Genomic DNA, 27453 nt, shown 5'->3' on the forward strand with positions numbered 1-27453 from the left:
CTGTTGTGATACCATCTTTCACTTTCAAAGGGAACTTGTCAGAGCTAATGGTGCTTCTGTCATCCTCTTTGGCCTTACTGCACACACACCACAGACTCCTGCAGAGCAATGCAATCCTGCTGTAAGTGCTGTTTCAGCTTGTACTGCTTTACCCCCCGCCCCGTCCTTGCTCCTCCACTCCCTTTTCTGATGTCCCTGCTCTCCCACAACCTCCTGCTGTACATGTCCGTCCTCCTGGAGTAGTCTCGATCTTGTATAAATGTTACAGTCACACTTAAATGCACCTGGTCCAGACCAAGTAACTTCCTTTACTTAGCAAAGTTCAGTGACCTTCATCAAAAGCAAAAACTACCAGAAGGCCTGGGTCTGCTTCATGCCAGACCCAGCCTCTTAATGGGGATGCCATTGGCCAGCCAAAACTTGTAAACTTCTCTGTCTCTTTCGCCTTCAATGAGATTTAAGAGTACAAACAGGCCAGTGACAACATGGCCTGTATACCTGACCTGTCTTACATGGTGCCTCCTTAGGAAAGGTGCAGTACTTTTTGAATTCCTGTGTGATAGGCAGTTTCACAATTAGATTCTGCCCGATTGAAAGCAAAGGAAAATAAAGATTCCGAGTCCTTCAGAACAAATTACTGACAAAAATAGCAGCCTTTTATTAGGTTCATTTTACCGACATTCAGTGTTTGGGGAATATCAAACCAGCTATTAAACCTTCTGACTTTCTTGTTGCCCAAGATTCAACTCTTACTGTGCTTTTACACATCCCATACTTCCATTCCTGATACCATCATAGTTTATTGTCCCATACCGCTCCAGGTCCCGTCTGTGGTTCAATAGTCATGCTACACTAAAGAACCTTTGCCAGAGATTCACTTCACTCAAAGCGTCCACTTAAGAGACGCCCGAGGACTTTGTGGAGGTAACCACAAGCAATGCACCTCCTTGTGGCTCTGGAAAGCACCATCTCATGAGACAGTAATTAAGGAGATCTAAAATAGAATGACTCAGATATATACCTGAATAAATAGATATTTAAAGAAATCTGTTTAATTTTGTAACTTCAGGCTAGTTGTAAAGCAGGCAAAATAGCCTCTTACTGTTAGGATTGCAATAATTTTTTAGTAACACATATTTTCTTAAACTGAATCATAAATGAAGCTGCATATTACCTAAGCTGATGTTGTATTTTACTCTCCTTTTAGAAACAGAAAGATGTTGGCACTAGTAGCCTTTGCAGTAAAATACCCAAACCACATTTCCAGCTGCTAGCTGCAGAGTAATAAAAAAGTTAGAGCACCGTCGATAAGATAGAAGTATGATCAAGGGTCTCCTAGATCCTCTCCTTACATATAGCACACCAAAGATGACAGAAAGGTTTTTAAACTCAGAACGTCAAGAATCGTTTACAAGTTTGTTACAACTAACCAACATTTTCAGTAGAAGAAAGCCAAAGTGATCAAGTGGAACAGAATATTAAAAAAAACAGCATAAAAGCAAGTATCTCCCTAAACACTGCATCTTTTCAGGTGTGTTTGCTCCTTGCTAATTAGGTGGCTTTCTGTGTTGCATCAAAGTCCCCTAGAACCCAGAGACCACAAGAGACCATACACTTTTCCTTGCCTGCATTGATCCTGACCAGGTCTTCTTAATGGAACGTGACACAAATTGGGAAAAGACAAATACTGTGCATCATACAAGATAAGCCAGGTTAGGTTAAGTACTTAAGACTGCTCTAATCAACCACCAGCCAACCCAGACACTACACTTCAACATTACGAGTCTGCCATCACCTGCATTTCAAACACCCATAACCTTTCTTCTTCCTCTGCACAACTGACAAATTTCTACGCACTGCAGCCTACATTGTCATTAGCATGTACATAGCATGGTATTTCAACTGCAAAATAACATTATCCATAGTAATTCATTCTCAGAGACTACAATGTCTCAGAACTCCAAGCCAACAAAGAAGCACCTGTTTGGTATGTTTACCCTCAAATGCACCATATGGGTTGCTATACCATAGATAGGCCTCAACACAAATTAAATAAAAAAATAAATAAATTAAAAAATGAATATGCCAGTTGACACACTTCATGCTAAATTGAGTCATTTAAAGTATTTTATTGTAATTCACCTGTTTGGATCGTTTTTATGGTAACAGCCAAGCCCCATGAAGGGGTCTAAAGGCAAGAGAAGCACCCAGCTCTGGGACACAGTTATTCTACTATGGCACTAGGGTTAAAAATGGTAAGCAAAGCTCAGCAAACACCAAACCCTATCTTTCAAAAACAAAGTATAGTTTCTTGTCTACTCTTGAAAGCAGAGACTCTTAAGGACCCAATCACTTTCAATTTTCCTTCTTTTCTTGAAGCAACCCTCCACCAGAAGTCTTAGGAGATGTCAAGTTGCATCTACCCACAGGAAGGACACCACGTACTGCCTAGAAAGTTAAACCTTGTTTTCTCTTCAGAAACTTAATGAAAATAATTCTTTTTCAGTTTCTCAACCTGGAGGAAATCCATGGGGTTTGCTCTCGCCTGTGTGAGAGGTTCAGCAAGGTGACTTGCTCCTTAAGCAGATGTGCCAGCTGCTGTAGGTATCACAGGAGGAGCAAAGCAGATCAACTGATGCATTTCTGAACAAAAAGTGCAACAAACTGGCTCCTAGGGACACAGCAAACCACGGAAAAAATGTTTAAGCAGATGAAGGCTGTGGGAAGTTTCCAAATGCTTAGAATTCTGTCTGGCTGTAATCAATATTATCATCTCTCATTTCTGTAAACATTTGCTGTTACATATTTTGTTCAAATGCAACCTTCTGTTCTCTTTTTAATTTCTCTCAAATTTCCAGTTCTGTTTACAGTGCTTTGATTAAGATGGTGCCATTGCTTACCCTATTTTAGAGGGGCAGAAGGTGGAAGCAAAATTCGTTTTTCAGCTCTTTCTTCTAGACCAAAGCTGAATATCAGGAAATCCCTTTTGAAAAATGCATTGCAGAAATGGATGGCAGAAAATTCAGTTTTTTTTTCTGTCTCCCTCCTCCAAGTGATTATGAGTACCACATTTGTACATGGCTATATCATTTGGAGCAGTGCTATGCATGCATTCAATCAGATTTTGAAAACAGTGCTGAATGGCTCACATAACACATAATCTAGAAAACAGTCAAATCATCAACAAAAAGGGGAAACATAACCCTGCCCTTCAAGTTGCATAAAAGGGCTTCGGAGTCAAGTATCAGATGCTTTTCTCCATCTACTCTAAGCTTTTCCTGAGACATGCATATTGATCATGTAACATAGAAAAAACTCACAACTACACCATACAGTTTTCTAATGCAGACTGATAAAACTGAAATCCATTTCTTTTTAATAGAAAAATAGACTTTCAAGTCAAGGCCAGAAAACTGGAGTGAAGATAATAGTATTTATTCTCACACATTTACAATGAAAATAATCAGAAACATACTTGGGGTATAATAAATTGTTTAATAATAACCTGAATAACCAACACCTTGCTGGCCTAAAAAGAGAGGAACATACCATAATTAGAAAGCTGTCCACAATTTTTCTCTCTAGAGGGATCTTATAAATGCTTGACTGGAAAAATTATGAGTATTAAGAATGAAATGGACAATTGCTTAAGACATCATCTCCATCAGAACTGACTGCAAGATGCAAAAGAGCTTCCAGATATCAGGTCTCAACCGATGACTCTTAGACTATTTTGTCCCTTCTTCAGAAAAAGAAGGGCATTGATTTTTCATCTGAGCTTTCTTCATATTGCCAATTAAAGACTATCAGAATAACGGATATTGTGTTAGCAAAGTACGTTAGTGTCCTGGTTTCAGTCAAGCAACCACAGCAATTAGTAGAACTGTACTCACGTAAGAAAGCAGGTCCCATCTCTTAGCTTAATCTCCTTCCTGGTAGATCCCTAAGGCTATTAAACTTCAGTGATTAATAAAAATTAAGAGCAAATGATACTGACTACCTGAAATTAAATAAAGTGCTGGATTGATGTATTGTCAATTTAGTCTAAGTCAATCAATGTAGCCTAACAGTTTCTACAGTAGTATTCTACTACTGTCAGTGCACATGCTTTCAAGTGCCTGGCAAACAATTCCAACAGTTTTTGGAATCATATGGAAGAAAAAGAGAAAGCAGCCATGAGAATGAATCATGTCACTGCATTATTACCACAATCCACATTTCTATCACTGAGACCTTCTCTTTGGTACTGTCTTGTTTCAGTCCTGCACTCCATGATCTTCAGCAGCATCTCCTTGTCTTTTGTGCCCAGCCACTGATTTCCTCCAGTCCTATACCTACACTCAAGGTATTGCTACAATTGCTAAGAACTTTCTCCCATAGCTCTTAACAGTTCAGCAACAACAAGCCATCTCTCCTCCTTCCCAAAAACCTCTTCAATCTCCCCCCCCCCCCCCCCCCCCCCCCCAGGGAAGTTGTGCTCTCCAAGGTGAAAGGCTTAAAACACAGCATCACTGGAGAGACACAGTACAAGATTTGTTCTCGTCACTACATTTCAACATTAGACGAAGCTTGTGACCTTTCTAGTTGAGTCATTGCACTTCCACTTTCTGTCTTACTCTAGGAATATCCTTCATTTTATGCACGTTTGAATGAGGTCTTAAAAATAGAACTCATGTTTATTCATACAGATATTTGAGATTCTTAAGGGCTTATCTTAGCAGTCCTCTATCCAACTTCATTTCCTTCCATAAAGGAAGAATTATTCTCCTTTTCCTGTGTAGTGGTGTTGCACAGTGGACTATCAGGGGGCAAGGCTTTTCACTTTACTAAGACCAAGCCCCTTTTAGGAGTGCTCTCTGTAGACTGAAGAAAGAAACAGATGAAGCCACTTCTTTTGGACTTAAACAATCAAGATTGAGGTAATAAAATTTTATGCTATAGAGATAAGTAGGTAAAAACAAGCACATGCTTTGAATTTGAGAACTAAGAGACCAAAGAGTTACAATTTATAACCCATAAGTTTGCTATTGAAAATATCCAACTTCAATTATGTTTCCCTCCAGAGAGGAAAAAGCCTCAGAAAGAAACAAAAATTACCATCAATCCTCATGTCCTGAATGGCGGAGGACAGCTTTTCTAGCCAGCTATGAACATTGCACTGGTTCAAGACTGCACAGGAACTTCATCCTTGTTTCTCAATTATCTGAGACAGATGGCTATTTAAAAATCATGTATTTGTTTTACATATGCCAGCAAGTAAATGACATTTACAATACAATAAATCTATCACTGATGAACAAGCTTGATCAAGGGATGTGGGTTTCTGTGCTGTATCTTGTCTACCTCAATTTTTAGACACATATGTCAATCTCATTTCAGATTTCTTGCTGTTTATCTTGAAATACTATTACCATTCTCAAGTGTTACAGCAGCCTATTTATGTCTTTTTTTAAACGCATTTCACAATTTGCTGAGCACTACAATTTTGAAAGCTTTTTCAAAGCAGCCAGCTGAAGTCAAAAGCTGCATTATGTGAAAATGACACATACTAAAATCCATTTTCAAAAGTTTCATCTGAATTCCCAAAAGATTCCAGAAATTCAGAGTATTTACATAATTACTTTGTGTACTACTCACCTAGAGAGGTGAGGGGAAATCACTTGTTATGATCAATTGTGTTCTCAAACTCATCTTTCCTTGACCATTCATTTCTATGTATTTTTTCTATGTAGGATATTAAAGAGAATTTGTGTGGTATTTGCCAATAAATTAGTTATATTCTACTGAATTGTTGAGGTGAGGCAAGGTAATTTCTTATCTCTTCTAAATGCTTTAAAAAACAATCGACACATACATGCATTTGAAGCATAAGAAGGAAAAAAAGACATGCAACAATACTAAACTAGTAAGAACCAATTCATTGAACAGATAATTCAGTTTTAGTAAATTGACAACTCTTTTTTGTGACAAATACAGCTAGTGACATTACTTTGTTTTGCCGTGAAGTAAACAGGATGAATATCAAAACCTGCTTCATAGCTTTGCTTTAGAGGCCACATGCGTGATGTGAGCACAGCTAGGTTCTTTGCATCTTTCAGGTAGCCGGCATGAGTATGACAGTATAATCCACAAGCTTCTTGAAATGGACTCCATTGAACCTGCTTGCTCTCCAGTATGCTTTTAGCCTTACACTTAGCTCCGCATTCTCCAAAGCAACATCTTTTATTTCTAGCATGGAAGCCTCCACATTCATGTTGAGACCACAAGACCCAGTGGAGAGGCAGACACACTGCACCTGGACCTCAAGGAACAGAATCCCTTGACATTTACTTTGTTAGTGCAGACAATCCACACTGGTGCCAGCAATCTAAACCTGAACCTATCTTAGGCTAATGTTCAAAACATTACTCTCAAAGCCATCTTTGGGAACAAACATCCTCCTACTTTCTTTTAATATGGCACTAAGGATCAGCCTTCAGCCTGGAACATCTTCCAAGGGGCCTGCCTACACCTGCCAGATCCACAAGGGAGTTTTCATGTCACTTTCGTGTTCCCAGCTCAGGTGCGCTCTAGCTGGCATTTCCGACCACATGTCTCTAGAAGATGCAAATGAACATTACTCTCCCGTGTGCAACAATTCCTTTGCAACTGGACCATAGCATTCTACTGTTTAAATTACTTGGCATACAGCACACATACAAAGAAAGAGTATCCTTCTTGTTTGCAAGAAGAGGAAGTCAGTGTTCTCAGCAACAGCTCTAACCACGGGATACTCCCACCACCCCAACAACATAGCAAGAGGCATTTCTCTGAAGCTCTGTAACCTTTTCAGTAACTGTTTGCTCCTTGTAAACATTTATGTTATGAAATCACAAGTCTTGATAATTCAGATTCTCCATGTAAAAATTGATCTCAAACCAACAGCAAGCCTTTCATCAGGTTATACTCTCCCCAGTAACACTGCTTCCATCTGGAGTAATTTGCACTAAAAATCCTTAAGAATGCATAGTCCTGTTAGGCTTCAAATGGAGCTGCTAATAACTGCATTTATAAAAACCGTGCCCTTCACTTACTGCATCTAACGCAGAAAAGATATTAGCAAAGCATACTTATGATCTATCCTGTTCATTAAATGGGTGTTTAAACATCAACACAGTTCACTGAATCAAGATCTAGCTAGCCTTGCACTTTAACTTCTGACAAAGACATCTATGTTAAACCCTGTCAGAAAACTCATATCAAAAGCCCTCTGTAGTCCCCGAGAAAGACAGTCTATTGTCTCTAACACAGCAAAATCTGGCCAGCAGCTGGAGAAGGCAGAGGAAATAAGGCAGCTCATAGTGAAGTCTGGCTGGGGAGAAACTGCCTCCCAAGAGGAAGAACAGCAAAAGAAGAAAGATGTTAGTATTTCAATCTTCAGTATGAAGCAGAAGCTCAAATACCAGAGAAGGGTGAACTGGCCAATGTACCAAGACAGGACAGTAGATAAAACTGTTATATAGAAAACGGTAAGTAAAAGCAATATAGAAGAGCCTCTTCAGTAACAGACAAAACATTCACTGTGATTGTCAAAAAAGCCAGTATTATTGCTGTCATTAATCAGTCACCTTTTGGGTTAAGGTCCTTTAAAAGTTCTTGCATACAAGAATTATTTTTGGCCCGGTGAGCGCATGACACTTCAGGCCATCAGGGCAGAGATGCAACATATAGATGGGCCCGTGACCGAGGGGTGGACTTAACAATGGACACTATTGCCCAGGTTATTCATGAGTGTGAAACATGTGCTGCAATTAAACAAGCCAAGCGGTTAAAAACTCTTTGGTATGGAGGACGATGGTTGAAGTATAAATAAGGGGAGGCCTGGCAGATTGACTATATCACACTGCCGCCAACCCGCGACCTTGGCGTTATTAGCACCAAGCTCTAACCAACTGAGCTAACTGGCCAAGAAAACGAGTTCCACCCAGAAACCCCTGTCCTTCCGGGTAACTCCCAGTTACATCCTGGGCATGACGTGCTGTGGTATGGAATACCTCTTTGGTCAGTTTGGGTCAGGTGTCCTGTCTCTGCTTCCTCCTGGCTTCCCCTCCTCCCTGGCAGAGCATGAGGCTCACAAAGTCCTTGGCCAAACCAAAACATCGCTATCAGCTCTGTCCCCAAGCTGAAAGTCAAAACACTGCACTGCACCAGCTACCAAGGAGGAGAAACATGACTGCTACTGCTGAACCCAGGACATACAGTTTTAAGTCTCATGGGAAACTAAAAATATCAGTGACAGTGACAAAGAGGTGTCAATGTGTTCTTTGATGAAATTGATGGCAATAACCAACTGGATATTAAAAGAAACCCTTTGTACCAAGAGAACAGATGAACAGTGGGACAAGTTAGGCCGGTCATGCTGTCTCCCTCCCTCCTTGTAGTGCTCAAGGCCAAAGCATACAAATCCCTGAGCAGCCTGTCTGACCGTATAGCTGACCCTGCTTGGAGTGGAGGTTGGACTAGGGACTTCCTCAGGTCCCTTTCAGCTTGAATAACCCCATGATCTTATGCAAGAAATTCAGACAGCCTTTCTGACATCATTAAAGCTGGAACTTCTGACTTTGCAACTTGATTCCTTTAAAAAAAATATAAAAGGTTAAAAATAAGCTACTATGAAGTTTTCTGTTTTTAACGATTTCAATATTAACATGCAGAAACTCTGTTCATCTCTTTAGCAGCTAAAATCCACAAGCAATAAAAGTCACTTCAGACACAGTATTTTACCTGGAAACAGAACATTTTCCTTTCGTTTAGTATGGCATTTCCAATTCTATAATTCCTGACAGCATGACAAGTGTAGATTTGTAAAGGAAGTCAGGTTTCAATAAGACATAGAAAAAAAAAAATCACTTGCCTACACTTCTGAGTAAAGGGACTCAAGGCTGACTTCCAAGGTTTATTTAAAAAGCAAAGTTTGGAAGACCTCTGAATGTCAATACTATGATGTATTACATTGACGTTTACCTTCCCAAGATTGCAGATACATAGTAAAATCTGAAGGTGATATTTTTCATCTCTGCTGTACGGAGAACAGGGGAACACCAGCAATACGAATTACAAGATGCACCTGGCTCTTGCAGAAAATTAATGACTGTAGACGAGCTGCCTTTACTTTTTTGTCTTCTCTAATTGTTTTTTGATTTAAACCTCTGTCTGATAGGTGTTGGATTTTTTAAGCTGATGTTCCAAAGTAAGACGGATTCATTTTCACAACCAGTGTACTTTTCCCTCACGCATTTTTGTCCTGTTTGTGTGCCAATACAAGCACCTACCTCCACACCCGCATGTGGAGCTGGATCAAGGACATCCCCCCCCAGCCAGCTGTGCAGCAAACCAAATGACTTTGACATCCATATGCAGGGTGAACATCAGCGCTGAGCTAGTTCAAAACAGGAGCATGAGGAAAAAAAAAGGAAAACAAAAAGCTGCTGGAAGCAAGGGGTAGCTGAAAACACTGAGGAAAGTGCCCTAGTAGTAAACCACACAGAACACAGCTGCCTCCCCAGGCCTTTAAAACTAGAATTTGTACATAGGCATGCAGCAGAGATACAAAGACCCTGCAGTTCTGCTTTTCCCAAGAGGTTTCTGTACACCCTCAGGACCAGAACAAATACCTGCGTGGGGCCCAACTTAAGAGAGCATCTGCAGCTTTTATACCTTTACAAAAAAACAACACAACACAACTAAACAAAACCAAACCAAGAAAAATAACCCAGAGGACCTCTCTGAACCTTTCTTCTCCCTTGGAGAAAATCCACTAAGGAAAGGGAGGCATAAAGGCAGCACACTTACGTCCCAACTGAATTTAAGGTCAGACACTCATGGTGCGCTTAAGAGCGTCAGGAAAAAATATGCAGGCTTTCTTGGTTTTCCCAGCCACCACACCCCACCCAGACCCCCTTCTAGAAATAATCCAAGTGTTCCTAGGCAGGGAATGCCTGTAACAGTAAAACATGACTCTTTTGGGTGGTCTGGGCAATGGCTTCTGGTCCCCTTCCCAAGGCACCCAAGGCCTGCTTTTCCAGTGTTTGTTGTGGTGTCAATGGCAATGCAGGAACACTGTTATGTTTAAACAAAAGGACACTTCTGTTAAATATTCTTAGCAGTATGAATCTCCCTTTCCTCTTCGCAACCAAAGCTACAAAAAGATTATTTTCTCTGGTAGCGCAGAACTAAGGAGATAGTTGCATGTTCTTAATGGGAAGAGAGGGAAGATGTGCATAACCAGTGGTTGCCTTGACCTAGGTGAGGGCACTTCTCTCCTTCCAAGTAAGCTCCAAGCCTCAAGAGAGTTCTCATTAAAAAAACATAAAAATGGCGACTCTTCACAGCATGGCGATTTGAGCATGTATTTCTAAATCTCCAGTACTACCCTTTCCTTAGAAAACGCACACAACTGTCAGGCAAAGCTCCCTTCCACATAACTGTTTTCTCATTCTTGTTCCTAATCTTTTAAGCCACTACTGCTAGATAAGAAAAAGTGCTAGCAAATGTGCCAGTCTAGCACTGGCCACATTTCTTCAGTCTATAGACAAAATAAAGTAAGTAAAGAAACCAAAATTTTAAAAGCAAACATGTATTAAGGGAAATGAACACCACAGAGGTTAACATGCATTGGGATAAAATCAGCACTGGTTATAGAACATTAGAGTTGCCAGAGCTGGATTTTTTTTTCCATTACATTTAAAGGTTCTTTGAGTCCTACAGCTGACACAGTATAAATCAGCTAGGCAACATTAAGGTCTGACAAAATTAACAAAGGCATACAGGGGAGAAAATAGACTTCCTGCAGGAAAGTTGTTGGGGTTTGGTGTTGGACTATGAATAGACTGCCTAAATATACACTGCTGGAAGGTTTCCATTTGTAAAGCCAAAGTGACTTACAGAAAGACAGCTACATACAGGAATATTTAAGAGTTCAGCTATAAGACAATGATTCTATATCTGAAACCTTAAATTCCTCATTAGTAAAACTGGTCTTAAAAATAAACACCTATACATTTTTGTAAATACATAAAAAGTATATTGCTCTGGACTTGGGAAATCTCAGGTTTGAGAATGAAAAAAGGATGACAATAAAATACAATTATATGCAAAAGCTTTCTTACTAGTGAACACTATGGCATCACAGTCAATAGCTTAACACAGTCAGTTAAAATATTAAAATGTATTTTTAAAGCATCAACCTAGAAGGTATAATGAATTCTGCTTGTAACATTATGCCTTTGGTAATAATAAGCAGTACATTATGGTTATAAGAGAAACCAAATTCAGAGATATTTCTGCCTGTTTCTTAGAAATTAAGAACTATGAAACACTCCTGAAAATTAGGATTGCTGGGATTAGACTGCAAACTGTATTTTGACAAATCATAATTATAGACTAAATTCTTGCAAATACCATACGAGATAAAACTTGCTCAAAAACCTGTTCAAGCTGCCCCTCCTTTGCAGCAAAGCTAACTGGCCAAGTCTACCAGTGAAAACTTTAGTGCTTAGCATTTGAGGCTGTGAAGACTTCTTTAATCATAGACAAGAATCGTAGAGTTTAAAATTAAACAGGTTTCCCCCCCCCCCCATAAAACCTTAGCATTTTATATCCTGTGACAAACCTGTTAGAAGATAGATTGCTCAAGCTATTACAGAAGATAAACTCAAGAAAAGTAGTCTGATCATTTATCTTTCTTCCTTAGTTCTAGATATCCATATCACTTAATACCTTACCGCAATGCAAGAAAACTCTTAAGCTGTTGAACAGGGGTTTGTGAGAATAAGCTTAATTAACTCCTCAGATTCCCACAAAGAGTGCACAAGGAACTTTAAATGAGGTATTCATCCTTCAGCTGAGGATAAGACTCAAATAAGAATCTGGAATAACAAAGATCAATGCACCTCATTACAGTAACATGGATTTCTGCTGTCCATACCTTCACCACCTGATGTAAAGGTACAGAACTGATAAAAAAATCATTTTAAAGAAGAAAAAAAAAGTATTGTTTTCAGTAGATATAAAAATTATGTTACGATCTGAAAATCAGTCTCACATGCCTTCCTGTAAGCCCAGCAGCATCTCTGTTCTTAGCTTAACAGCAAAACCATAACGAGGTACCTCTGATTACCTGCAGTCCCCGCACACATTTCACCACACAAATATATGCAAGTCAGCCTGGGTTTAGAAATTATGCACCCCTAGGAAATATTGCTAAAACAAACACCCTCCAAAGAGGTACGAGGCATCTCTCAACCACAAGATCTAGGCATATAGGAATCACAGAAAGGGGATGTAGGACAGATGAAGTGTGCTCAAGGACAGCAGATTTCAAAGAATTTTAATTATTTTTAAAGTAGGCCAACCCTCAGGACATATCCATTTCATCCAGAAAAATTAATCCAGCCTGCTCCCTGCCATCCTCTTTTCCCAAGGCCCCTCAGGCATACACAAAGATTAAAGGCTACATGAACTATCCTGGCAGTCTGCTCCCTTTTATCACAACAGCTTGACAACTCCCTTGTCATCACCAGCCTTGGTAGAAGATAATAATGGGAGCAAAATTTGTTAACTCCAAGAGGTGACTGATACGACTATTCATGGAAAAGGTAAGTCTGCTATCTAATACTGCAACTCTATCTCACAGAGATTCCTCCCCCTGTCTCTCTACATGAAATCATGGCAATGGTACTGACACTTCAGACACATACTCACTGCTGTATATGAGCACTCAAGGGTCCCATCATACATTGCCAAAGCTGGGCAAGAGTAATCGTTTGCTCCAGATTTGATATGAAAGTCTTCTCCCAGTCTAGATTCCACTGTCATGGATAGCTGTTCTTGAGGCTGGTTTTCTGCTGGTGACTCTGAAGGAGGAGCTTGCACCTGAACACCGTCAAAGAGCTTCACAGCCTCACTGTCAAGCCAACACTTTTTGGCCTCCCTTAGACCAACCTGTCTTCTACTGTTGACATCACTAAAAAATACCCAAGTGTTCAAGACAAATATACTGGTATTGGAAAACATAGAGAGGGACAGAAAACACAAGAAGCCTTCAAATCTTAGACACTGAGATCACAGAAATGCATCCCAGAAACTGATCTGCTGTCTTACATCAGATACCCAGGGCTGAAAAACATCCCTAGAGAATACTCAAGACCACTTTACACACGCAGTAAATCTCACAGCATATGCTGATATTCCATTGAGTGGAATATCAGTATCTTGAGCTCAGGATCTCCAAAAAGTGATACAAGATGCTGGAAAAGATTCTTTTCCAGCAGGAGACCCATTCTTCTGAACTTGAGAGCTGCTGGCTAAGAGCTCTCTAGTCAGAGGCAAGTGATACACTTAGAGACAATCAGTAAAATCTCATACTCCATCAAAAGAAAACAACAACAAAACTCACCTCCCACCCTTTTCCACCTCTGCAGGTGATACTGTTTTTAAGCTAATCACTAGTGAAGGTCTTGGTTCTGTGGAGGAGCAACATATTGCATAAAGGGGAGGGAAATGTGGAATGGGTGAGAAAACCCTAACATATTTCATAGCCGCTGTTCAAAGCTTCTCAGAAGCTTTGGTATGTTAAATAACACTTGTGGGAGATGGATTAGCAGAGCCAGAGCAGGTGAAGCAGTCTAAGGTGCATAGTAAATGCACCACTGACACATGCATAGCTTTTAAAAGACATACATTACGAGCCTTGAAGAGCTGACTTGAAGGGATCATTTAAGTGAGAGTGTAGCAAATCTTGTTTCAAGACTAAAGCATGCAGGGAACACTTTATTTTCCCTGAAGAACACATTATCTCAATATTGTCTTTCTTGGTCTTCCTTCCTCAATAGATATGTCATGAGAAAACTTGTGACATTACCATATCACATGCTTTTAAGAGGTAGCTTGGTTACTTTTTTTGGGTTTACTTCAAAATGTTGCAGATGAGACATTTTCTACAGCCGGCTTAAAATAATGAATACCTTTTTCTTGGACATATCTAGAATTCTTATTATCTAGCTCAAAACAAGGTCATTGCTTAATTACCACAAATCCATAAAGGTAGGAACTGCGAACTAAAATGGGGTGCTGTTATGATTCTGCCCTATTGAAATGCTATCCTATTGAAATCCTTTTTTTTTTTTCAGTCACCCTTAACATGGGAATCTTTCACTACAGGTTAAAAAACAAAGCAAATTTTAATTCCCAAGTTGTGACAAAAATATGCAAAAGGCTATATGTGATTGCACTGAAAGCACACTATTCAACATAATACTTTCTGCCTTATTGATAAAATCAGCTGCATTCACCTAAGTGATAACAGTTCTTTCTGAGCCATTTTCATTGCCCATTTTTTAGAAGACAACTAAGTAAGTAAGAAATTTTGTGAGCTGAGTACCATCTGCTTATGCTTTAATTTCATTAACAGTTAGAATTTGAGACCTTCAACTGCAAATAACGTTTTCCAAATGTAAACAGCATGTAAACCAGTATACTCTTTTTACCTTATACCTTCCTAAAGTTTTTTCCTGCTGCTCTGGGGTTTACTGCACATCAGTGCCAACTGCTGCCATTTGCAACTGAATGTTCCACAAGGAAATCAAAAGAAAATAAGCTGCACCTTAGGAAAGCCAGAGCAATATAAAAAACGTTACTGGAGTCAGCGGTTAGAATGACGGATTCAAGGAGACATGGTAAGAAAGAAACTTAAAAGAAATACAAACCATCATAGAGCAACAAACAATTAGTTTATTATAAAAGAGGAGAAAAAAAGATGCAGTTTGTTCCACGAGTTGCAAGAAAGCATGTTTATGCATGTAGAAGCATGCTTAATTCCTGCTTAATACAATCTTTTTTTAAGCATCAACTCTTCATTACAAAAAGAAGACATTTTTGTTTAAGTAACAATGTATGTATACAACCTGGTAAGAATAATATTTTTATTCCTATGTGGGAAGTCAGTGGATTTTCAGAATATAGGAATTTTCTGCTATAAAATGCATTCCTGGGAAAGCACCGACCTGTTTCAAAACCAGCTTGCATTAAGCAAAATTTTCAAATTCCAGACCTACAAATTTGATACTCCAGTGAGTAAGCAAACATTTCAAAACTGTTCTGTCCCAAGCAGGGGAAACCCAATAAGGATATTTGTTTGAAAAACAAAGGTAGAATTCAAGCACTAGCCTTCTCCTCTGTGTCTTGTCACAATTATTAACAACAAAAAAACCCCTGTTCTACAAAACCACACACTTTCCTAGCAAGTTCCTTCAAGTAAGTTACAATTAAACTGATAAATCCCAACCCAGAAATCTGCTATAAAGCAGAACTTTAACCTTTGGTTTAAATTCACATAAATTTACTGAGTTTAATTTTCCTCTCCCCTCCCCAACTTGTATTAGGTGAAAGGTAAGAAAAATAGCCCTAAATTCAAGCTTAACAGTACCACAGGTTCCAAAGACATGCATGCTGCTGTCTTCTTATTGCTCTTCTTTTTTGGACCATTCCTGGCAACTTCTTCCCTACTGAACACATTACCTTGGCATTGCTATTAATCATTGGGGGGGGGGGGGAAGAGGGGAAAGAGCAGAAAACCTCACTCACCTAAACAGCATTTAGATCTAAAGATCTAAATCTAGAGCATTGTGGGGTGAAGGTGGATTGCTGAAGGCAGATTCAAACAAGATAAGTTTCCTTTAATTCACAAAAAGATTAAAGAAAACTGATGGAGAAGGCAGCCTTTTAAGCAGCACATTGCTATTTTTAAACTAATCTTTCACAGTAGACGTTTGTTTTCCATACTTGTGGAGGAAATCTAGTAATTAAATGTAACTGTTACCAGACTTTGAATCCTTCTCTCAGATTATATGGCCTAGTTTCTGTAAAAAGCATCTACCCCCCCCCCCCCCCAGGTAGAAGTCAAACCTATTAATGTAACAGCTTATCCTGCCCTATTTCCACTTGGCAGTCTCCCGTAATGCTGATTTAATATCCGACAAAAATAGGACAAAGATACTGTCATTTTTCATTAGGGAATGTCAGCTCAATACAAGCAATTTTAACTCTGCTGAGCTTCGGGTGAGGGAAGGTGCATGCTGTTTGGCCATGTGGCGAAAAATTCCATGTATATACTTCTGCGTATGACATGCCTTCTCTCAGGGCTGGCAGCCTGATGGCCCACTGAGCTTCTTCCGAGAACTAAATATACTAGCACTGGAATTAGTACTACATCAGCTTAGCCATCATATCTTAATTCACCTCCTTTAAAATAAAGCTAACTACTACCTAGATTTTTATTTTAAAAATTAATTTCATTACATGCTATTTTTAATGCCCCATTGGGCTGGCCACTAAGCAGCACAAAATCACTTCTGTTGTTCTTGGGTTTTTTAAACAAATGACAACCTGCCCAACTGGTTGTGTTGATCCTTCCTGATTTCTGTGATCATACTGTGGTTTCTCCACTAGATACTGCAACAATGGAATAGTTTTACCTGTGCGATCCCCCAAACAGACACAATTACTAAGATATTGTTGCATAATCTTACCCAAGAGTGCTGAGGATACAGCCCAAGGTTCTCTGGGTGGTCTATATCTCCTTCTCCTGCAACGGGATTCTTGAAAAGCAAACACCAGCCTTAACATAAGATCGTTGATTTTTCAGCTATTCAGTTCCTCTACATTACTCACAAATGTTAACACTTGGTGCTAGAATAGGACAAAGGAATCTTGTCACAGACACTGCAAAACTGCTCTCTCTAGAGGAGTAGACATTTACATAATTAATAGTCTAGAGATAACAATGAGTTCTTTACCTAACTTATTACAGGGGATCTTAATTACAAGCGAGTTCAGGAAAGTTTTAATACAATCTATGTATGTGTACATAAATTGTGGGAATTATGTAGGCTTTTTTTTTTTTCCCCATTTCTTCACATTATTTTTAGTGTGGTCATTTATTTGCAATGTAACTGGAAGCATTTGTTAAATGATTTCACTTTTAATATGACAGGGATTGGGGTTTTTGTACTCTCCCAAGGGTGACAGAATATTTTTACAAGCTTTATCAAGGCCAATTTAGATTAAAGCACACATTAAAAAAATTAGCATTTAATATCTCAAAACATTTTGCCTATTACTGTCACTAGCAACACTAAAGATTAAAGTAATAAACAGAGGTGGTGGAGGAAATGATGCTTACTTCTTACAATGGCTATAGCAAGCTCACTTCATCCTTGCACACAGATTTCAAACCAAACTCATTGAATCTGCCATGGTGTTAACACAAGTAGTAGTGATTTATCACGTCTTTGACTGAAGAAGGCAGCATGCTTATGCCTAGTCCTGCACCTGTAGGTAGCTTTTCACACCCAGATGATGAATGACTGTGTTGAGCTTTCAGGTAATGCTGGCACGCCAGAACTGACTTGGTGCTCCTGGTGTTAGGTCTCACCCAATTATAGAAAGGCAAACCAGTAAAAAAAAAAGTGACTAACATATAGATAACTATACAAAGCAATTGGAGAGAGATATTATTTTGCTGTTTCATTATGTGTACCACAATGCATCACGTTTTTACCAAACTCAGACAACTCGAATCCCTTCGCTGCTGAACACCACTCTCCCTGTTACATCAGATTTATCATCTTGTTCTGATTCCCACCTTTCATCCAGTAATGATATCAACTCCAAATTTCTGCATCTAGGTTTCTTTTCTAAGCACATTTGTCCTTACTCCTTAAGGGAAAGTGGAGAATTTGCACTGGGACTTCCACAGCAAAGAATCTAATTTAAACTACAGCAACACTTCAAGTTCAGTCTACAACTTGTCATTAAGTTCTCAGTGACAATCCAGCCAAGGTATACAGGATATTAGTGGTCTCTAAAGGAGGGGAGAAGGGGTGTCACCAGAAAGCTCAGAAAATGTCAATTCAGCTTTTGTTTCTTTTTTTAACTCTAAGTCCTCCACCTCCACCCCATGAATTCTGCACCTTCTAGTGGCCATGTGCAAACTGTAATGTTTAAACTTGGCTGTTGGTGAGGGCCCACAGCCCCAGCTGCAAGCCCATCATCTGGCTTCCTGAATCAGAGGGACATGCCAGAATCATCATCTGCACCAGGGTCCTCAGCAGAGCCTCCCTTCCCGATCCAATGATAAACCTCACCGTGGCATGGCTTCTGTGACACCTGGCAGCCAGGACAGTTAACCAGGAGATCAGGGTATAAATAACAAAGGATGGGAAACCGTGGCCTTAAAAGCTCCTGTTAAGTTACAGACAATGCACACCTGGCATAGGAGATGTGCATGTTTCCAGGGTTGGCAGGTGGAAGAAAAGAGCTGTCCAATTACTTATGCACATACAAAGCAAAAGCAGGCCTGGGAACCCAGTCCAGAAAACCGGAAAGCTGTTGATAAACAAATACTCCCTAAACAAAGGCCCATTTAGAACATGTCACTTACAGACACAGAAAATTAAAACACCTTCAATATGTGGCAAGACAAGCTCAGATGCAGTGGCTATGGGCTGGCTAAAGTTGGGAAATACCACAAATCCTGTAGTGCTTCAAATCTGAAGCACCAAGTTCCCAGATATGAGGCCAGGCAGCCCATGCCAAGAGTTCTGGGAGTGTTCCTCGCTGCACGTGACAACTTGTGAGGTTTGCAATCTCAGCACCACATTTCTGACTTGTGCAAGGTCAACCACACACTTCCAGCAAATCTTTTGCTATTGCTGTAGGCTCCAGAAGGGGACTAAGAACATGCTGGACACTGTTTCTTCCTGTCCTTCATATGGAGAAATGAATAGGGTAATTTCTGTCAGCTTCTTGGAGCATTCCAGTGAACATTAGATGAAGTGAGAGACCACTGTTCATGGTACTGCTGCATAGATTATGAACTAGCAAAGCTGTACTTCCACCTTTGCCTCAGGTAGGTTTGAGAGATATTAAAAAAGCCCCAAACAAACAAAAACAAAACCCCAAACCAACCAACCAAAAAACCCCAAACAAACATGAATCAAAACCACGAACTTCAATTGTACATAGCTTTGAAGCTTTGGAATATTAATTTGGTTGGATTTCGAGAGTTAAAGTTGACCTATGCTACACTTACTCCTCCAAATACACAGTTTTCAACTTTTCAGTTACAAATCTTTCTTTACAGTCCATTGATTCTGCCTGCTGTACTACCCACTCATTGGTGATGCCAGCTTTTAAGGCTGCATCTCTGAGACTGATCATTAGCGACACATCTCACTGGAGGTTAACAAGTACTATAGCTGGGGTCCCTACAGCAATCTTCTTATGATGAACAGCTTCAAACTGAGGTCCAAAACTGTGATACTTTGACCCAGAAGATCAGAAAGTACTGGAAAACATCCAAAAGACCTCACAACATACACATAATAAAACAGATCGATGATTCTACTTAATCTTTTTTTTCACAGCCACAAACAAGAGTGTTCCTGCCTAAATTTTTGGTACCCTTGTAATCCTTACTATCATACAGCAGATGTCCTTATTAAAGACTCTGAGAACAGACCTTAATATGTTTTCATTGTTTCTATTTGGTTTAGGTTGGAAACTAAAAGCTCTTTAGGGTAAGTATTATTTTATTCTGTTTGGATATTTTGGATAATGATAATTTTTTATTTATTAATGCTAATTTCTGATAATGACAATTTATTAGAAATGGTAATTTCTAATAAATACTTAGGCTCTCCATCCAGATCCTGCAAGCACTTTTTCCTCAAATAGTGCCTTGCAGAAACAAAGCTCCACAGCAGAGTTACCTGGAGAAGACCTTTGTCCCGTCCCCCCGTTCCCCCCCCCCCCAACTTCTGAGCATGCTTTCAATAAACATACACCTGTGGTAGTCTTATATCAGGTAGAAAGGTCTTATCTCCAACTGTCTGTATTACTGTTATTATCTCTGCGTTCTCTCATTTCCTCCCTAAACCAGCCACTTTTCCACCTTCACTTTTTCTTTTAAAAGCTTTCTGTATATTAATCATCATTCATCTCCAATAGATCTCTGAAATATTTTAAAGTTATTAGAAAAAAACATAATGCAGTATTTGAAGGGAGAATATACTTTTTTAAAGTACATAGTTATAACACTACTACGAGATCTTCAGAATTACTTATTCCTGCCTGCTGCTGTAAGCAGAAAAAAGATTCAAGGTTATAAGCATAAAAAGAACAACACAGCAGAACTTTTCATCTTTGTTGCTTTAATGCCTCAGTGTTATTAAAAAGTGGCCAGGGTTACAGTGCAGAGACGGAAAAGGTACTGCCTGCGGTTAGTTATAAATAGTTAAATTCTACTTTAAGCTGGTTTGAGGGGGAATTCTATGCCTCCTGGCTAGTGCTTTCAGAGCAAGCAAAGGGATGAGGGTGTTGTACCAGAAGAATTACTCTGTTATCTTTAGCTTAACAAACTTTCAGGCAACTAGCAACAGAGCAAACAGGCACCTGTGTGCTGCACACAGTGAACACCAGGGCGTTTCAGAGAAGCAGTTACAATTACTCCCAGTTCCAATGTGCTAGCGCTGTACCATCACATCGTGTCTCCAGGGGCAAGACACAAGCCTACCCCATAGGGACCGCACTGCCTCGCCTAGCAGGATGCAGCATACACAGACCCTAATCTCTGGACCTACTCCTGTGCTCTGGCAGCTCCCCAGAAATATGCTGGAGCACTGCCAGTACTGATCCTGCTCACCAGTGCTTAACTAGGACTCTTCACCTGAGCAGCTTCTGAGGAGGAGAGCAGTCCAAACCATGACATGCATTTAGTAGTAACAGTACTGTTTCCCAGAAAATGAGGAAGCAGCACGTGTTACCCTCTCTCATATATATCATGACAACAAGTAAACAGCTGATCTAGCTAATGAACCAGATACTCTCTTTAGATTTCATCTTTGACAGTGTTTACTTAATATAATTGTATTTGTTCCCAACAAACACTGAATTATTTCCTGAAGTGGCTGTTATGGCTATCTCTTCTTCCAGCCAAGGCAAGGGCAATCAAGGCAGCATAATGCTTTATCAAGGGCTGGACTGTAAAAACCTCTTACGACTCCTTTACTGCAACACACAGCAGCTAGAGAAGATTTCCAAATTAGACCTCTCATGTGAATGGAGGTTGATACAAGGGATCAGCTTAAAAGCCTTTGAGCGAATGCTTTCAGGCTTGTGACAAAGGACAGCATGATTCATTACAGCACCTGAATAAGTTGATACAGTGCACACACTGTAGGACTACAATATTTCACTTGTCACCCCAGAATAATCACCTGAAGATGGTCACTGCCCTACACAGCAACACAACCAGACCTCCTTTTTCTTTCTTCCCAGAGGATGTCATTTTACAGGTCTGTTACCCCTTCCTAAGCAGGAAAAGCAACTCAACCGGATTTGATGCAAAATGTTTACTGCCCGATGTTTTTTTTTGGGAGGTATGCAAATAAAATTCCTGATTTTTTTTCTATACATGGGAAAGCCTATGCTGTGTCTAGAAGAACAGATTACAGAAACTTCACTGCTTAATAAACTGTGTATCTCCAATATGGCCTATTATCTCAGCAGTAACTGCCAAGACACAGCAAACTATAACAGCTTCAGAAGACAGAGCATCTGCTGAAGGCGTCCAAAGTCATTTCCAGTTTTCAAAAGCAAGAACTCAGTCAGCTCGCTTGCCCTCCACGATTATTCAAAGCAGCCCACTAGGAAGGGCCAAGATCATTAGTGAACACATCACAAAAGATCACGTTTTAATGTAAGCACTGTAAAATGTTATGACTTTATCAAGATTAAATGAATGTTCACTATTCTTACTTCTAACAGATCTCCTAATCCCAGCTATGTTCCACAGCTCTAAAACATCTGATGAAATGGATAGAGCACTTCGACTCCTTCCAGGACCCTGGTATTGTAGGGTCAGATTATTCTCACTTGACTAACATACGGCCTGCAAGGCTCTCTATACAGACCTGTTTGCTGACCTCCTGAAGCATTTCTAAAGGCTACTGCCCCTTTCGGCCGACGCACTGCCCACCCCGCGCCTCACGGGTCTCCCCCCCCATTTCAGAGATCTGCACTGCCAGCACCATCAACCCGACGCCTTGGGGCTGTTCTGCAGTTACCCGACCTGCTGCTTCTCCTTGGCAAAACGTGCCGTTGGGTTACTAAAACGTCAGAAAGCCGATCCCCGGGGACGGGGTGGGTGGGTGAGTGGGAGGGGGGAACACCTGCACCCTTTGTTGAAGCCCAAGGGAACCGCTGCAGGATGCTTACACCGCTCACACCATTTTCGGGGTGGAAAACCCCCAAAGGCGGCGCAAACCCACTTGGTTTGGGTGCGCAGGGCACGGCGGCGGGGAGGTCCCGGGTAAGGGCCCCGTCGAAGCACTGCCCACACCACCACGCCGGCGGCGGACACCAGCGGCGAGCTCCCCGCCCGGCTCCGGCGGCTGGGGATGCTGCGGACGAGACCAGACACCCGCCGGGGCCCATCGGAGAGCAGCGGCCCCGGTCCTTTCCGCGGCCCGGCGAGGGCAGCATTACGGCGGCAGCGGGCCGAGGCTCGGCGGCGCCCGGGCAGGGACGCCGGATCCGGGGGACAGCTGGGGCCGGCGCCACCGCTCCGCGCTCCCCTCTCGGGCCTGCAGCGCCGCAGGCCGCAGTCCTGGCAGCACCCCCCCCCCCCCCCCCCCCCCCCCACGCCCGCTCGCAGCCGCCGCCGGTCACATCCCGGGAGGCGGCCCCTCCACCCGCTCTGTCCCGCCCGCTCCGCTGCCCGGCGCGGCCGCACACTCACCCGCGTCCGTCCCGGGGGAACCGGCTCCTCGGTGCGGGGCGACAGCGAGGACCAGAGCAGCAGTAGCCCCAAGAAGCTGCCCGCCAGCAGCACGGCGCGCAGCAGGAAGCCCAGCTTCAGCCGCATCCTCCCGCCCGCCCTCTCCCTCCCGCCGCCGCGCACGCAGCGCCCGGCCCCGCGCACCGGCGGGCTTCCGCCCCCCGCGGCTCCACCGGCACCTCCTCCTCTCCCCCTTCTCCCCCGGCCGCCGCTGCTCTCCGGCAGCCACCCGCCTGCGGAGGCTCCCCCCCACCACCGCACGTACAAACTTTCTGTGTTTTTTCTCTCCTCTGTTTCGCCCCTCTTTCCCTCCCTCCCTCCCTCCCCCTGCTCCCCGGTAGGCTCCCCCACTGCCGGCTGCTCGCCTGCCTGCTGCCTCCCCGCTGTGCACAGCGGCCGGGGCGATGCGGAGCAGGAAGTAGCCGCCGCGGGAGCCGCGGTTCCACGTGGCCGCCCCGCACCGGGCAGCCGCTCCCGCCCCGGCACCCAGCACCCGCCCCGGCGGCAGCAGCGGGTGTGTGCTCCCGCTGCACCTGCTCCGGCCGTGGGGTTAACGGCGCCTGCACCCCGCCCGGAATAATGGGACGGAATGGGAGAGCTCGAGTCGGGGGTTGGCTTTTCTCAGCCAGCCGGATGGGCAGCTCCGCTCTGGGCACCGACTTGTAAAAATCGAGGCGCAAACGCTCAGCTCCAGTGCTTGTCACAGGGTAACACAGGCCCATTAGTTATTGTTTGCAGCCTGGGCAGACTAACACCGAAAAGTCAATAGATTTTTCTTGAGGGTAGCAGATTAAGTACGAGATTACAGAGATGTTATCGGCCCGTATCTTGCACGTAGTTTGTTACTAATTTTCTGCACTAAAAGTTAGGCATCCTGTTTCCTCCTTTGAAGGAGTCTCGCACGTGCACACACGCATGCAAACCCGATAATGTGAGCTCTTCACAAAGCAGAGTGATGCAAGAGCAGTACTTCCAGTGTAATACTTTTGCTTTTTCTGTGTATTCAGTGCTATCCGCTTGCTTTGATGTTTTTCAGATCTATTTCTTGTGTGCACTGTGAGGATATCACATCCAAGGATCCTAAGCGTTAACTTCAATGATAAGCACTGTAGAAATAAAACAGTATATTACACTCTGAACAGGATCACTTTGGAGGAAAAGAAACCCCAAACCCCAGCCCATACCTAAGTGACTTTTGTAGTTGGACACACCTGGATACAGAAGTCTTTGTTTATTCATATAACTTGTGCTATAGCCCTGTATGATCTGCCACCTCCCTCCCCCCTCCCATTCTTTAAGAGCACAGCTCAAGACTTAGAAAAACACATTGTTCAAAGCATGGGCAACAGCTCTAATCCTTAGGAGTGTTTGCAAAGCCCTGTGACTTCCCCAGGGGGGTCCCCAGAGGTGTTTTCCCCAAAGCCCCTCCCCTGTTTTAGGTTGCAATAACCCCACAAACAACCCAACGCAAAAGTTTATGTGACTGTTCCCAGGTAGATAATAGCACAAGCCTGGGAGGGATTGTTTTTTTTTTTAGCTAGGAAAAGCATAGGGTTGAGGTGCCTGGCTCTAAGCAGACCCCTTGGTTTAGCAAGCCGAGTAGGAAAGGGCAGGTTGGGGCTACAAACCGTGAAGCTTTGTAGGCTGTCGAAAACGTATGGAAGTGTTCCTTACAACTTTTCACTGCCTTATGGAGACCTTACTGTGGCAAAAGGTGCTCTTTCCTCCCGTTGTTTAATTGTCCATTTTTGGGATCCCTTTTCATTGTGGGGGCTGTGAGCACATTCAAAGAGAGTGAGAAGAAAAAATAAGTTACCTTTACCACTGCACAGAGGGCTCTGTAAAACTGGCTACATTCAAGTGATGTGGTACCACTCTGCTGCTGCTTGTCGAAGCTGAGAGTGACAGGGACAGAGCCTTCTGCGTGCGAGTCAATACGATGTGAATTCACATTTGTAAAGTTGCCTGCAGAAACCTTTTTTTGTTTGTTTGTTTGTTTGTGTTTTTTGTCTGCTTTTAAACGCAGGCTTATGTTCTGCAGAAACCCATGGATGAACCGTGCATCCAAGATCATCACAGAGTGCTGTACACTGTACAAAACCCAAGAGTTTGGTTTTAGACAGCGGAAGTGCCGCCATCAGTGAATTCCCCCATTAGTTGTCTGAGGGCAGTGGTTTCTGTACTGGGCATTTAAAAAACCCCTTCTTTTTCCCCCGAAAAAGAAGTTGATGCCCACTGGGAGGCAGCACGGGCCAATGGACAAGGTGCTCATGCCAGCCAGCCCCACTCCCTTCTGAAACTACCCCTGACAGCAGACTGGAAAAAGCATCATGCTTCTGTTTTACTATTACACCTGCCTGCTCTGGTCCCACCACAACAGGGAGCATCATCTACATTTTTCCCTCACACACAGGCCATACAGTCTGACTGCAGAAGCATTAGGTTAATACTGACCTTGGAAGTAGTTGTTTCTTTTTTCCAGTTTTATCCTCATTAAGGATGTGTGGAAGTTTCAGATTCTGCACTTGCAGTTTTCCCTATGTAGTGAAGTGCCTGGAAAGACCTGCAGAAGATATTTTACATCTTGGTGAATTCATACTGGCAAAGACGGAAAACTCAAATTAAAATTGGCTTTGGATTGCCTCCAGTAACATTCAAAACTACTTTCAAAGTCTTTTACAACCTGGACAGGGAAAAGGGAGGGTTAAAGATGGATTTTTGCCTCTCTCAGTTGCAAAATACTGTAGAAACCACGATGCTTTTTACAATCCATCCAGTACTATAACAAGACACAATCCCCACTGTTATTAGGGAGTTAATCAACCTCTGTCAGACTGATATACTGTCATTCAAATGTTTCTAACAGACTGGCAACTGTCATAATATTTGTATCTATATGTGGACATGTCTGCTGCTTGCTGCACAGAAATCATATGCTCACTTATCCATATGCCTCCAAATAAATATCCAATAGTGTCTAAGTCTTTACAAAGCCTTGCTGCTCTTGAACTAGAGACCTACAATGACCTGGAGGTGAAGTATCCGATTACCAATCCCCTAAGCCAGGCAGTTGCCTTTTTGCTGGGGATTTGGGGGATGGTGCCTGGAGCAGGGTCACTAGCAAATGTCAAAATCTCATGCAACTGCTAGCACTAGAGAAGCACCAGGATCTGGATACGCCTCTTAACTCTTGTCCTGAATATTTGGCCATAATAAAGCACTCTGCTTGCTCATTAACATAGTGTTTGAAAGGAAATTCCTACAGAACTTTTGTACCTATTAAGATGAAAACTTAAGGAAGCTCTGTAATACAACAAAGCTGCTCTGAGGGCTTCGCTGTTCATGCGCTCATCTGCAGGTTGTTTTCTGTCAACACATAGATCTCCTTTGTAAAATCTGCAAGTCAGGGACCAACTTCTCTTTCTACTGAGTGCAGTGAGCACAAAACACAAATTGTGGGTTTGGTTTTGGTTGTTCCCTTTCCCCCCCCTCTCCCCTCATGAAAATAGGTCCTTTGAAATTAGCGATGGCGTGCTGGCGCTGGCTGGGGTAGAGTTAATTTTCTACATAGTAGCTAGTGTGGGCTGTGGTTTGGATTTGTGCTGGAAATAATGTTGCTAACACACCGATGTTTCAGTTGTTGCTGAGCAGGGCTTGCACAGAGTTAAGTGAGCAGGTGGCTGAGTGGTGTTTGTTGCCAGCTGGGGTTAAAATACGACAAATGAACTGTAGACCTCAAGCAATTTCACTTTCTTAGAAGTTTCCAGATCTAACTACCAATGCTCCATTTAATACAGCATTTCACTACACTCTAGGCTTCACGTAACACAAATTTGGTCGTGCTTTGATTAAACAAGAAAGTGCTAGAAAAAGCCAGCTGGCAGAGAGTAACTTGCTTTCCTAAACTGAATACCCTCGACACAAGCAACACCTCTGTTCCAGTGAAAACTTCCAGCTCCCTTTTCACACCTCTTCTGACCTTCCCTACTCCAGTGCCAGCTCTTCTAAGGTCATTTACATTTGAACAGTCATCTCTGAACAAATCTGATGTAGTTTTCCATATCCCTACATACTGCTACACTGACACGGAAAACTCTTGTGTGCTGCTAACTGAACTTCTGGAGTGTCCAGGTGGAATCCAAGAAACTCCTTCCCTAGTTTGCATCTGAGAAGGTAGAAACTCTACATGTGGCTGGAGAAGCCTGATTAATTTATGTTAATCAGGCTCATCCTCCCTTCTGACACTGTCCCCAGCATTGAATGATTTGCGGTGAGATTCTGGATTATTGAGGTGATACTACGATGGAGATAAAACTATGCCCTAAATATGTACAATGCATGTATATTTAACTTCACAGTTGATAAAAAGGAACTACAGGATTTAAAGTTCTTCTTATTTTTAAAACAATCCCAGAAATTAAGTCAAATAAGTGACTCAGTAATATTTAATATGTGCTTTTGCAAATTAGACTGTGATGTGCTTCATTTTCATTGTTTTATGTTAATGATCTATAGCCTTTAGTAGCATTCCTCCTGTAATTCTCATTTATCCTTTTTTTTTTTTTTTTAAACCAGAG

General features: G+C 42.0%; 1 protein-coding gene across 2 annotated transcripts in view; it reads right to left on the reverse strand.

The window, feature by feature from the left end:
* Window positions 1-22991, reverse strand: part of GALNT7 (polypeptide N-acetylgalactosaminyltransferase 7) — a 76190-nt gene extending 53199 nt beyond the window's left edge. The window contains exon 1 of one of the 2 annotated variants that reach the window (XM_061475040.1): window positions 22838-22991. In XM_061475040.1, coding sequence (XP_061331024.1) covers window positions 22838-22963 — 126 coding nt within the window. In that variant the 5' untranslated portion in view covers window positions 22964-22991. The remainder of the gene's footprint in view (window positions 1-22837) is intronic. The other variant, XM_061475034.1, reaches the window with a different exon arrangement.
* Window positions 22992-27453: the final 4462 nt, after the last annotated feature.

This window comes from Pezoporus flaviventris, unplaced genomic scaffold (genome assembly GCF_033815535.1).
Source record: "Pezoporus flaviventris isolate CSIRO_AGI_PZ_B2104156 unplaced genomic scaffold, CSIRO_AGI_Pfla_v1 ptg000002l, whole genome shotgun sequence".
Taxonomy (NCBI): domain Eukaryota; kingdom Metazoa; phylum Chordata; class Aves; order Psittaciformes; family Psittacidae; genus Pezoporus; species Pezoporus flaviventris.